Genomic DNA, 14255 nt, shown 5'->3' with positions numbered 1-14255 from the left:
AAATAGGGCTGGTCCTTGCAAAGTTGTGTAAGTGATTAGAAACAGTTTATATAAAGTACCTGGTACATGGATATTCAGTAGAGGGTAGACGTTATAAATAACATCTACATTTTACATAGGTTCCTCCTCCCGAGTTGGGGGTTTGCTTTGTTGCATTAATTCTGTTAGATGGTTTTAAATTAATAAGGTAGCACAGATGGATGGTAACTACCTCAGGCAACATTCTCTGCAAGCAGTGACCCCACGAAGCCAGCCTGGCAGGGGCAGGCCTTGTGCACACTCAAGCTCGCACAGTCACTGACAGGAAAAAAATCTTTTCATTTTTGCTTTGCTGAGAAGGTGGTACTGAATGCTTTCTTCCACTGGGAAATCAATTTCACTGTGCAGTGGGTCTAAGTAAGTGAGATCGTACTACTGCTTTTCTAAAAGAGACACATATTTCTGTTTTTATTAATCATGGAACTGACCCAAGCCTGGTAGAATTTATAAAAGGAAACATGCTCGCTCTCCTTCTTGCTGTATCTACTGCCTTCTAGAAATTAAGAGAGAAGAAGGGACTTTTGTCTTCCAGTCTGGAAACCATACCCTCTTCTGGTTTAAAACAAGCAAGCAACCTCATGTCCTTGGAGACCAGCCATATGTGAGTTTCTGGAGTAAAAGGAATTTTCAGAGATTTTTGTCGGCTGTCACTTTTGAAGGCAAAGTAACAAAGCCATGAGGCCAAGAGATGCCTGAAATAGCTGTGCATGTAACTATGGGGCTAGATGCTTCCTTGTCACAAGCTTGAAAACATGTTCTTTTTGGAGTTGAATCTAATATTAAGGACCATTGATGTGGACGATGCGAGGTTTTTATTCTATACTGGGGTTTTCTGATATATATAGTGCGGCTCACTTTAATGTAGTGAGATACAACAAAAATCTCAACATAAAACACACCAGTGTTGGATGAGAAGAGTATTAGGATCAGAATTAACTTGTTTTATAAAATGATTATCTGCAAAGTTTCTGTAAACAGTTATTCCTTATCCTTTTGAACTTGGTTTGACCACCCCATTTTTTTTTTTTAAATATGCAACCTTTTTACACACAGAACTGATTGTATGAAGTGGCGCATAGCCTCATGGAGCTCCATGATGGGTCAGTGGTTACCTTCATGCAGGTAGGAGGCTGCAGAGGTTTGTGGTCCATTTTTTGCCTCTGCTGAGTCTTCTACACCAATAACCAAGCAGCCTGTAGGGGGCAGCAGAATGCCAAATAAAACGCCTGTTCCTGGGGCTGTCAGGCTTTTCTGGCTCATTGCCCACCCCTTCTTGGTCCATGATGCAGCACCCACCCTTCTCCCCTTTGCCTGGCAAAATTCATCCTCTAGGCCTTGCCAGGGTGGGGACCTTTACCATTAAGCCTCCCATAACCCACTCGCCTCCACTGACCCTGTTCTCCTCCACATTCTTAAGCCCTCCTGGTCTACTTTGTACCATATCGTATAGCAAACAAGTACCATATCAGCTTAATGATGGGACTTGTTTGCTATTGTTTCACAGCCAGCTATACCTGTCCTTTGGACAGGAACAACGTCTTATGTCTCTGTGTTGCTCATAATGCCAGGACTGCACTGGAGGCCTAAATAAATGCTTGACAACAGACGGAGGATTCCTTAATCTGTAGTGAGTGCTTGATGCGTATTTGCTAACTTGATTGTCAAGATGGTCTTGTTTGTGCACAAGAGAAAGTATTTTCTTTGCTTCGCTTGTTTCTGAAATACCTACACTCTCACATGCTTTCCGGTTTGTTTCAGATTGGGATGTAAGATAGGAGGGCTTTCAAAATAAACCCAGAGGTGTAATGGAAAACATTAACTCTGGTGCCATAGATGCAGATTTGCATCTAGGCTCTTCCCTTTGTCAGCCCTTTTTTCTCACCCAGATAGTGGGGCTAGCTAAGCTGATCACATAAGCTACCATCTAACCTGGAGCACCTTTGAAAGTGAGGGAGGACATTTAAAAATACTTGTAGTCACATAGTCTTTAGAAGTATTTATTGACTGGGGAATGGTTTTTATTTTGTATTTTTTGGCTTGCCTATAAAACTGTTCTATTCGAAAATGATTTTCAAAATAACATTTCTGAGAAAATATTAAAATAATATATAAACAAGACAACTTGTCCATGGGTTGGCATGCTAGAACAGCATATGGTGTTTCAAAGAATCAAGCCGAGTGATCCATGGAAAGTGTCTAGTGCCGTGCCTGGGACACACTGTGTGTTCAGGAAATGATGATTTCCTTCTCCTTCGTGGAAGAAGGTTGGACAAAGAAGCACTGACCAGCAGTAAACAAAAGCCTATGGGCTTTTTAAAAAAGGCTGCTATAAGGAGGGTGTGTTCCTAGTTGTCCAGATCCTGACAACCCAAGATGTGAGTTTTGCCCAACTCTAGCAGGAACATACTGATTGAAGAACATGGCTCTGTGGGTATGTAATCAGACAGCTGTCTCAGCAGTAGAGAACATACCTGAGGGATGGCTGTGCCTTTCGGGTGATAAGTTGGCTGCCCTGTGAGCACAGAGCTCTTCTCTTCACTAGCAAGTTCCTTAATGCTTCTGGGCAACTTGCCGGGAAAGCTGGAGGATCTGGCCTTGGCACCCCTCTTCTGCAGGAGCTGTCCTGCCATTTAGGGGCCTGAATTCAGCAATTGTGCTTAAATACTGGGTTTACCAGAAACTTAATAGTTTGAGCTGTAAAATACATACCTGCCTTGAAGTCTGGTGTCCCCATGTAACCAGAAACTTAATTGCCATTCTGTGAGTGAGCTTCTAGGGTTGGGTGCATCCCTTTTAGAAACTCTAAATTCAATACTCCTCACCGTGCCTCCTATAAGTGCTATTTTGCTCTAGTAATGAGAGCTCTTTAGCCTGTGTGTTCATTTAAGCTAAAGCCCCTCAGAGCTGAGGTTTATGTATTGCCACCTCCGTGTGTGATGGAGAATTCAGGGAGTGCTCTGTGGCTTCCTGGAAGTCAGGAAGGGTCTGCACACGGTGAATAGCGACGTGTGACGGGAGAATCACGCCCGGGAGCGAGTGGTATTGCCGGGACAGCCCTCCACATGGTTCCTAACAGCCTCTTCTGTCTCTAGGTATGTGTACATTCCAGCGGGCGGGTCCCAGCACGGCCTGCTAGGGACACTGTTTTCCACTGCAATGACATTTGCGTTTGTGAGCTTCTGGCATGGTGGGAATGACTACCTCTGGTGCTGGGCAACACTCAACTGGCTGGGAGTCACCGTGGAGAACGGAGTCCAGAGGCTTGTGCAGGCGCCGCGCGTCCAGGACAGCTTGGTGAGCTGGGTCCTTTCTTGTGCACTAGCGGGCAGCCAAGCTCGGTGGACCGGGTTTGGGAGGGAAGGCGGTCATCACGTTTACCCCACTGTGGGCCATTCCTGCTAGATGGGTTCAAAACTCGTGTGCCCAGAGGTAGGACAGCTGAAAAAGAGGCTTCTGTAGCTATCTTTTAAAAATAAATGTTTTAACTATAAAAGTAATACATATTTATTATATGAGAATTAGAAAATTCAGACAAGTATAAGGAAAGAAAAAAGTATCCTCAAGAGAAACCACTGTTAATACCCATTCTTCTAAATTTTTTCTCTCTCTCTATACACACACACACACATTTAAAACATGCTGTTATACTAGAGATATAGTTGTATCAGACCCCTTTTTTTGTCATCAAATGCATTTCTAACAACCCTTTTTAATGGCTTCATAGAATTCCATTATGTGGATATGTCATAACTTATTTAATTAGTCTCCTATTATTAACATATTGTTCCAGTTTGTTTGCAGTTACCAGTTGCATTGAGATGACTGTCCTAACCAGGATGCATTCTTCAGTGTAACATGGCTAAGTTAAAGGTTTTTCTCACTTTTACGTTTTGCCATACATACTGCTTACCTGTTTCTTAACTGCCCTGTAGACAGAGTTTGCCAATTTACATTCCTACCCAACAGTGCCTGAGAATGCCCTTGCCAATACTGAGTAGTACTGGTATTTTTAATTGTTGCTATTTTGATAGGTTTTAGTAGCAAAAAAATCAGGTAAGGATTTAAGACACATTCGCACTCTATAGGCAAATGATTTGGAAAATTAAGCATTTTTCTTTACACACATATTTTAAGTGATTTTAAACTGTGAGCAAGTGTTTTATCATCTAAATGTGGCATGGTATGTATTAGACTCTTACAGGAAATCATCAATTCTGAATATGCAGCAATATTCCGATAACCCTGAAAAAAGTATCTAAAAAGAAATATGCTAGCATCCGTGTTCATGGCAGGCAGTAAAACACAAGAAATTTACTGGGAAATGATTAATGTGGGTAAATTCCCCCCGTATTTGCAACTAAAACAAATATATTTCAAAAAGCCAACATCACCAAAATATGATACATATGAGTGTTTTTCTTTTTTTTAAACATCTTCACTGAAGTACAACTGCCCCACAATAGTGTGTTAGCTTCTGCTCTATAACAAAGTGAATCAGCTACACATATACAATATGTTCCCATTTCTCTTCCCTCTTGCATCTCCCTCCCTCCCACCCTCCCCATCCCACCCCTCTAGGTGGTCACAAAGCACCGAGCTGATCTCCCTGTGCTATGCGGCTGCTTCCCACTAGCTATCTATTTTACATTTGGTAGTGTATATATGTCCATGACACTCTCTTACCCTGTCACATCTCACCCCACCCCCTCCCCATATCCTCAAGTCCATTCTCTAGTAGGTCTGTGTCTTTATTCCCGTCTTGCCACTAGGTTCTTCATGGCCTTTTTTTTTTTTCCTTAGATTCCGTATATATGTGTTAGCATACTGTATTTGTTTTTCTCTTTCTGACTTACTTCACTCTGTATGACAGACTCTAACTCCATCCACCTCATTACAAATACCTCCATTTCATTTCTTTTTATGGCTGAGTAATATTCCATTGTATATATGTGCCACATCTTCTTTATCCATTCATCTGTCAATGGACATTTAGGTTGCTTCCAGGTCCTGGCTATTGTAAATAGAGCTGCAATGAACATTGTGGTACATGACACTTTTTGACCTATGGTTTTCTCAGGGTATATGCCCAGTAGTGGGATTGCTGGGTCGTATGGTAGTTCTATTTGTAGTTTTTTAAGGAACCTCCATACTGTTCTCCATAGTGGCTGTATCAATTTACATTCCCACCAGCAGTGCAAGAGTGTTCCCTTTCCTCCACACCCTCTCCAGCATTTATTGTTTCTAGATTTTTTGATGATGGCCATTCTGACCGGTGTGAGATGATATCTCATTGTAGTTTTGATTTGCATTTCTCTAATGATTAATGATGTTGAGCATTCTTTCATGTGTCTGTAGGCCATCTGTATATCTTCTTTGGAGAAATGTCTATTTAGGTCTTCTGCCCATTTTTGGATTGGGTTGTTCGTTTTTTTGTTATTGAGCTGCATGAGCTGCTTGTAAATCTTGGAGATTAATCCTTTGTCAGTTGCTTCATTTGCAAATATTTTCTCCCATTCTGATGGTTGTCTTTTGGTCTTGTTTATGGTTTCCTTTGCTGTGCAAAAGCTTTTAAGTTTCATTAGGTCCCATTTGTTTATTTGTGTTCTTATTTCCATTTCTCTGGGAGCTGGGTCAAAAAGAATCTTGCTGTGATGTATGTCATAGAGTGTTCTGCCTATGTTTTCCTCTAAGAGTTTGATAGTGTCTGGCCTTACACTTAGGTCTTTAATCCATTTGGAGTTTATTTTTGTGCATGGTGTCAGGGAGTGTTCTAATTTCATACTTTTACATGTACCTGTCCAATTTTCCCAGCACCACTTATTGAAGAGGCTGTCTTTTCTCCACTGTATATGCTTGCCTCCTTTATCAAAGATAAGGTGACCATATGTGTGTGGGTTTATCTCTGGGCTTTCTATCCTGTTCCATTGATCTATATTTCTGTTTTTGTGCCAGTACCAAACTGTCTTGATTACTGAAGCTTTGTAGTATAGTCTGAAGTCAGGGAGCCTGATTCCCCCAGCTCCATTTTCGTTCTCAAGATTGCTTTGGCTATTCGGGGTCTTTTGTGTTTCCATACAAATTGTGAAATTTTTTGTTCTAGTTCTGTGAAAAATGCCAGTGGTAGTTTGATAGGGATTGCATTGAATCTGTAGATTGCTTTGGGTAGTAGAGTCATTTTCACAATGTTGATTCTTCCAATCCAGGAACATGGTATATCTCTCCATCTATTTGTATCATCTTTAATTTCTTTCATCAGTGTCTTATAATTTTCTGCATACAAGTCTTTTGTCTCCTTAGGTAGGTTTATTCCTAGATATCTTATTCTTTTTGTTGCAATGGTAAACGGGAGTGTTTTCTTAATTTCACTTTCAGATTTTTCGTCATTAGTGTATAGAAATGCAAGCGATTTCTGTGCATTAATTTTGTATCCTGCTACTTTACCAAATTCATTGATTAGCTCTAGGAGTTTTCTGGTAGCATCTTTAGGATTCTCTATGTATAGTATCATGTCATCTGCAAATAGTGACAGCTTTACTTCTTCTTTTCCGATTTGGATTCCTTTTATTTCTTTGTCTTCTCTGATTGCTGTGGCTAACACTTCCAAAACTATGTTGAATAATAGTGGTGAGAGTGGGCAACCTTGTCTTGTTCCTGATCTTAGTGGAAATGGTTTCAGTTTTTCACCACTGAGGACAATGTTGGCTGTGGGTTTGTCATATATGGCCTTTATTATGTTGAGGAAAGTTCCCTCTATGCCTACTTTCTGCAGGGCTTTTATCATAAATGGGTGTTGAATTTTGTCGAAAGCTTTCTCTGCATCTATTGAGATGATCATATGGTTTTTCTCCTTCAATTTGTTAATATGGTGTATCACATTGATTGATTTGCGTATATTGAAGAATCCTTGCATTCCTGGGATAAACCCCACTTGATCATGGTGTATGATCCTTTTAATGTGCTGTTGGATTCTGTTTGCGAGTATTTTGTTGAGGATTTTTGCATCTATGTTCATCAGTGATATTGGCCTGTAGTTTTCTTTCTTTGTGACATCTTTGTCTGGTTTTGGTATCAGGGTGATGGTGGCCTCGTAGAATGAGTTTGGGAGTGTTCCTCCCTCTGCTATATTTTGGAAGAGTTTGAGAAGGATAGGTGTTAGCTCTTCTCTAAATGTTTGATAGAATTCACCTGTGAAGCCATCTGGTCCTGGGCTTTTGTTTGTTGGAAGGTTTTTAATCACAGTTTCAATTTCAGTGCTTGTGATTGGTCTGTTCATATTTTCTATTTCTTCCTGGTTCAGTCTCGGCAGTTTGTGCATTTCTAAGAATCTGTCCATTTCTTCCAGGTTGTCCATTTTATTGGCATAGAGTTGCTTGTAGTAATCTCTCATGATCTTTTGTATTTCTGCAGTGTCAGTGGTTATTTCTCCTTTTTCATTTCTAATTCTATTGATCTGAGTCTTCTCCCTTTTTCTCTTGATGAGTCTGGCTAATGGTTTATCAATTTTGTTTATCTTCTCAAAGAACCAGCTTTTAGTTTCATTGATTTTTGCTATTGTTTCCTTCATTTCTTTTTCATTTATTTCTGACCTGATCTTTATAATTTCTTTCCTTCTGCTGGCTTTGGGGTTTTTTTGTTCTTCTTTCTCTAATTGCTTTAGGTGCAAGGTTAGGTTGTTTATTCGAGATGTTTCCTGTTTCTTGAGGTAGGCTTGTATTGCTATAAACTTCCCTCTTAGCACTGCTTTTGCTGCGTCCCATAGGTTTTGGGTCGTCGTATCTCCATTGTCATTTATTTCTAGGTAGTTTTTGATTTCCCCTTTGATTTCTTCAGTAATCACTTCATTATTAAGTAATGTATTGTGTAGCCTCCATGTGTTTGTATTTTTTACAGATCTTTTCCTGTAATTGATATCTAGTCTCATAGCGTTGTGGTCGGAAAAGATACTTGATACGATTTCAATTTTCTTAAATTTACCAAGGCTTGATTTGTGACCCAAGATATGATCCATCCTGGAGAATGTTCCATGAGCACTTGAGAAAAATGTGTATTCTGTTGTTTTTGGGTGGAATGTCCTATAAATATCAATTAAGTCCATCTTGTTTAATGTATCATTTAAAGCTTGCGTTTCCTTATTTATTTTCATTTTGGATGATCTGTCCATTGGTGAAAGTGGGGTGTTAAAGTCCCCTACTATGATTGTGTTGCTGTCGATTTCCCCTTTTATGGCTGTTAGTACTTGCCTTATGTATTGAGGTGCTCCTATGTTGGGTGCATAAATATTTACAATTGTTATACCTTCCTCTTGGATCGATCCCTTGATCATTATATAGTGTCCTTCTTTGTCTCTTGTAATAGTCTTTATTTTAAAGTCTATTTTGTCTGATATGAGAATTGCTACTCCAGCTTTCTTTTGATTTCCATTTGCATGGAATATCTTTTTCCATCCCCTCACTTTCAGTCTGTATGTGTCTCTAGGTCTGAAGTGGGTCTCTTGTAGACAGCATATATATGGGTCTTGTTTTTGTATCCATTCAGCCAGCCTGTGTCTTTTGGTGGGAGCATTTAATCCATTTACATTCAAGGTAATTATCGATATGTATGTTCCTATTCCCATTTTCTTAAATGTTTTGGGTTTGTTATTGTAGGTGTTTTCCTTCTCTTGTGTTTCTTGCCTAGAGAAGTTCCTTTAGCATTTGTTGTAAAGCTGGTTTGGTAGTGCTGAACTCTCTCAGCTTTTGCTTGTCTGTAAAGGTTTTAATTTCTCCATCACATTTGAATGAGATCCTTGCTGGGTAGAGTAATCTTGGTTGTAGGTTCTTCTCCTTCATCACTTTAAGTATATCCTGCCACTCCCTTCTGGCTTGCAGAGTTTCTGCTGAAAGATCAGATGTTAACCTTATGGGGATTCCCTTGTGTGTTATTTGTTTTTTTTCCCTTGCTGCCTTTAATATGTTTTCCTTATATTTAATTTTTGACAGTTTGATTAATATGTGTCTTGGCGTGTTTCTCCTTGGGTTTATCCTGTATGGGACTCTCTGTGCTTCCAGGACTTGATTAACTATTTCCTTTCCCATATTAGGGAAGTTTTCAACTATAATCTCTTCAAATATTTTCTCAGTCCCTTTCTTTTTCTCTTCTTCTTCTGGGACCCCTATAATTCAAATGTTGGTGCGTTTAATGTTGTCCCAGAGGTCTCTGAGACTGTCCTCAGTTCTTTTCATTCTTTTTTCTTTATCCTGCTCTGCAGTAGTTATTTCCACCATTTTATCTTCCAGGTCACTTATCCTTTCTTCTGCCTCAGTTATTCTGCTATTGATCCCATCTAGAGTATTTTTAATTTCATTTATTGTGTTTTTCATCATTGCTTGATTCCTCTTTAGTTCTTCTATGTCCTTGTTAAATGTTTCTTGCATTTTGTCTATTCTATTTCCAAGATTTTGGATCATCCTTACTATCATTATTCTGAATTCTTTTTCAGGTAGACTACCTATTTCCTCTTCATTTGTTAAGTCTAGTGTGTTTTGACCCTGCTCCTTCATCTGCTGTGTGTTTTTCTGTCGTCTCATTTTGCTTATCTTACTGTGTTTGGGGTCTCCTTATCACAGGTTGCAGGTTTGTAGTTCCCGTTGTTTTTGGTATCTGTCCCCAGTGGCTAAGGTTGGTTCAGTGGGTTGTGTAGGCTTCCTGGTGGAGGGAACTAGTGCCTGAGCTGTGGTGGATGAGGCTGGATCTTGTCTTTCTGGTGGGCACGTCCACGTCTGGTGGTGTATTTTGGGGTGTCTGTGGCCTTATTATGATTTTAGGCAGCCTCTCTGCTAATGGATGGGGCTGTGTTCCTGTCTTGCTAGTTGTTTGGCATAGGGTGTTCAGCACTATAGCTTGCTGGTCATTGAGTGATGCTGGGTCTTGATGTTGAGATGGAGATCTCTGAGAGATTTTTGCCGTTTGGTATTACGTGGAGCTGGGAGGTCTCTTGTGGACCAGTGTCCTGAAGTTGGCTCTCCCACCTCCGAGGTACGGCCCTGATGCCTGGCTGAAGCACCAAGAGCCTTTCGTCCACACGGCTCAGAGTAAAAGGGAGAAAAAATAGAAAGAAAGAAAGGAAGGAAGGAAGGAAGGAAGGAAGGAAGGAGGAATGAAGGAAGGAAGGAAGGAAGGAAGGAAGGAAGGAAGGAAGGAAGGAAGGAAGCGAAGGAAAGGAAGGAAGGAAGGACGGAAGGAAGGAAGGAAGGGAGAAGAAAGAAAGAGAAAGAAAGAAAGAAAGAAAGAAAGAAAGAAGAAAGAAGAAAGAAGAAGAAAGAAGCTATAATATAGTGAAGTAAAATAAAGCTATTATAAAGCAAAGCTATACAGACAAAATCTCCCCAGAAGCATATGCATATACACTCACAAAAAAAAAAAAGGAAAGGGGAAAAATTAATATATCCTGCTCCAAAGTCCACCTCTGAATTGGGATGATTCGTTGTCTATCAGGTATTCAACAGATGCAGGCACATCAAGTTGTTTGTGGAGTTTAATCCGCTTCTTCTGAGGCTTCTGGGAGAGATTTCCTTCCCCCTCTTCTCTGTTCGCACAGCTCCTGGGGATCAGCTTTGGATTTGGACCCGCCTCGTGCGTGTAGGTCGCCTGAGGACGGCTGTTCCCCGCCCAGACAGGACGGGGTTAAAGGAGCAGCTGCTTCAGGGACTCTGGCTCACCCAGGCCGCGGGGAGGGAGGGGTACAGAGGAGGCGGGGCGAGCCTGCGGCGTCAGAGGCCGGCGTGACGTTGCAGCAGCCTGAGGCGCGCAGTGCGTTCTCCCGGGGAAGTTGTCCCGGGATCACGGGACGCTGGCAGTGGCGGGCTGCACGGGCTCCCGGGAGGGGCGGCGCGGAGAGTGACCTGTGCTCGCACACAGGCTTTCTGGAGGCGGCAGCAGCAGCCCCAGCGTCTCACGCCCGTCTCTGGGGTCCGCGCTGACCGCCGCGGCTCGCGCCAGTCTCTGGAGTTCGTTTCGGCGGCGCTCTGAATCCCCTCTCCCTGCCCGCCGCGAAACAAAGAGGCAAGAAAAAGTCTCTTGCCTCTTCGGCAGCTGCAGACTTTTTCCCGGTCTCCCTCCCAGCCAGCTGTGGTGCGCCAACCCCTTCAGGCTGTGTTCACGCCGCCAACCCCAGTCCTCTCCCTGCGACCGAAGCCCGAGCCTCAGCTCCCAGCCCCGCCCGCCCCGGCGGCTGAGCAGACAAGCCTCTCAGGCTGGTGAGCGCTGGTCAGCGCCGAGCCTCCGTGCGGGAAGTGCGGGAATCTCTCCGCTTTGCCCTCCGCACCCCTGTGGCTGCGCTCTCCTCCGTGGCTCCGAAGCTTCCCCCCTCTGCCACCCGCAGTCTCTGCCCGCGAAGGGGCTCCTAGTGCGTGGAAATCTTTCCTCCTTCACAGCTCCCTCCCACTGGTGCAGGTGCCGTCCCTATTCTTTTGTCTCTGTTATTTCTTTTTTCTTTTGCCCTACCCAAGTACCGGGGGAGTTTCTTGCCTTTTGGGAGGTCTGACGTCTTCTGCCAGCGTTCAGTGGGTGTTCTGTAGGAGCAGTTCCACGTGTAGATGTATTTCTACTGTATCTGTGGGAAGGAAGGTGATCTCCGCATCTTACTCTTCCGCCATCTTCTCCTCTCCATTTCTGAGTGTTTTTCTATAAAGATAGCCATAGTACAAGTGGACAGTCGTTTCAATAAAAACTGATACAAAGCACATAGCAAAAATAACACTCCTGAAGGAATTTAAATATGTTTATGTATGTTTACAGATAAGTATTTTATTCAGTACTAGTACTCAGCAATCAGCAGGAAAGAAATGTCAGTGAATTCCAGTAGAAAGTGGAATTTCAATGAAAGTCATGGCTTTGTAACACAAAGAAAAACCATAAAAGGTGGTATCATAAAGGTTACAAACTTCACCCTCAAATCTAAGTAGTCTTCCCCAAAGTGGGAAACCCAGTCATCAGCCGTGAGAGCCAGAAAATTCTTTTCAGCCCTGGCTGAAGCCCTATAACACATTTCCATGTTCCCTCATGAAGGGTCTGACATTAACCTTGAACTTAATCTTAAGCAGAGCTCCGTAGACTTTGAGCCATGGCTTACATTACTACGAAATCTAAAGAATCTAAAATATTAAAGGAGTAACCCACACTGTGCAATGTAGTGTATGGCGTGTTAATTTTGGTTAAAAATGAAGGAAGACAGTGAAAAGACATGCTCACAGGATGAAGCACTTGAATGTCTGCTCTGCCCCATCACAGCTCATTCCAGGACCTTCACGTGTTCACCTCATTTGAGCTTCCATCCGCAATTCAACCTCCCAGGTGTATAGTAATTTCTGAACGTGCATTTTTTCGGTGAGATATATGTCTTGTATATTGCAAATGTGGTGTTTAGTTTACATATTTACTGAGCAAGAACACATTTTGTAAAACCTATTTTTATCACCTGTCTTGCATCCTGACAGCCTGGTGGTTGGTTATGGCTGTTTGAACTAGGAGCTCCTTGAGCACAAGGTCAGGACCCCATTATTACTTATATTCCCAATGGTTAGCTGCATGTCTGAGTTAGCCTCAGTAAGTCAGTACACAATTAATGCTTCCAAATTGGGTTCTTTAGTTCTTCTTCCACTTGTCCAGTTATGGACTTTTTCTCCACTACTCTGCTTCTTATACAGTTCAGCACAAATTCTGTTTTCTTTCAGAAAAACATGGCTGGCATTCCAGATGTACACAGCCTTTTGAATAAATTGTTTCCCCACTTGGGTTACATCCTTCCCTCTCTTTCATGTATCCATTTCCCATTCATTTTTTTTTAAAGATTTATTTATTGATTGATTGATTGATTGCTATGTTGGGTCTTCATTTCTGTGCTAGGGCTTTCTCTAGTTGCGGCAAGCGGGGGCCACTCTTCATCGCGGTGCGCGGGCCTCTCACTATCGCGGCCTCTCCCATTGTGGAGCACAGGCTCCAGACGCGCAGGCTCAGTAGTTGTGGCTCACGGGCCTAGTTGCTCCGCGGCATGTGGGATCTTCCCAGACCAGGGCTCGAACCCGTGTCCCCTGCACTGGCAGGCAGATTCTCAACCACTGCGCCACCAGGGAAGCCCATTCCCATTCATTTTTAAAATTGAGATACAATATTATTGTACAATATTATATAAGTTACAGATGTACAAAATAGTGATTCACAGTTTTAAAGGTTATACTCCATTTATAGTTATTGTAAAATTTGACTATAAATTTACCATTCTTTTGTCAAAATCCAAATAAGCACTTAATGCCTCCTTGGTACTTAATTTCATCTGATTTTAGTCTCCCCAGTTGATCTGATAGTATTTTTAAAATGTGGGCTCTCTCCCCATGCCTCTTTTTTTTTTTTTTTTTCCCCATGCCTCTTATACACTCTCCCCATGCCTTTCATCCTTCATCTGTTTTTTTTTGTTTTTTGTTTTTTTATGATGGATTGAAAGATATCTGAATAACAAGGATTATCATTACTTCCTTTCCCATATCTTCTTCATCTTCAACCTCAAAGCTTTGTCTGGGACACAAAATACAGTAGGATTCTATTTCTTGGTGACAGTTGAACACTCACTGAAAGACCAGTCGGAGCTGAGTGTTGTAAATAGGAAGCCCTCTGACGTTCTAGCCAGGGCTTTCCCATCGAACTTTATGCAGTAATGGAAATGTCCATTGTGTTGTCCAATGCAAGTAATCACGAGCCACACTGAGTACTTGAAATGCGCCTAGCTGAGGCGCACTGAGAAACTAGTTTTTAAATTTACTTAACTTTAATTAATTTGAATCTAAGCAGCCCCCTTGTGGCTAGTGGCTTCCATTTTGAACAATACAGTTCTGGAACATACCCCTTTTCTAGAAAAAAAAAAAAAAGTAAAAGAATATAGTGTTTGACTCTGCTATAATATAGAATGATTTTTATTACAGATGTGGTGCCTTGTATATCCAGCTGGCTACTGAACCTCTTTACTTGAACATCTCACAGATATCTCAGACTTAACATGCGTAATACTGAACACGTGGACCCCCGTCCCCCAATAATTCCAATTACCTCCTTTGCCTCTAGCATTCTCTATTTCTACAAAAGCCACCATCATCTTTCTAGTCACTCAAGGCCAAAACCATCAAGTTATCCTTTATACCTCCCTCTCTCCCAGTTCTACCTGTATGTACTGTATGTTCTACCTCCTA

The 14255-nt window shown here is 41.9% G+C and overlaps 1 protein-coding gene across 4 annotated transcripts in view; it reads left to right on the top strand.

Annotated features, from left to right (window-relative positions):
• The window catches only part of HHAT (hedgehog acyltransferase), a 358064-nt gene that overhangs the window by 260166 nt on the left and 83643 nt on the right, over positions 1-14255 (top strand). For all 4 annotated transcript variants that reach the window (XM_036874689.1, XM_036874661.1, XM_036874679.1 and 1 more), the window contains one exon: positions 3132-3333. In XM_036874689.1, coding sequence (XP_036730584.1) covers positions 3132-3333 — 202 coding nt within the window. The remainder of the gene's footprint in view (positions 1-3131; positions 3334-14255) is intronic.

This window comes from Balaenoptera musculus, chromosome 1 (genome assembly GCF_009873245.2).
Source record: "Balaenoptera musculus isolate JJ_BM4_2016_0621 chromosome 1, mBalMus1.pri.v3, whole genome shotgun sequence".
In the NCBI taxonomy this organism is placed as follows: Eukaryota; Metazoa; Chordata; class Mammalia; order Artiodactyla; family Balaenopteridae; genus Balaenoptera; species Balaenoptera musculus.
This window is presented reverse-complemented; position numbering and strand designations above follow the sequence as displayed.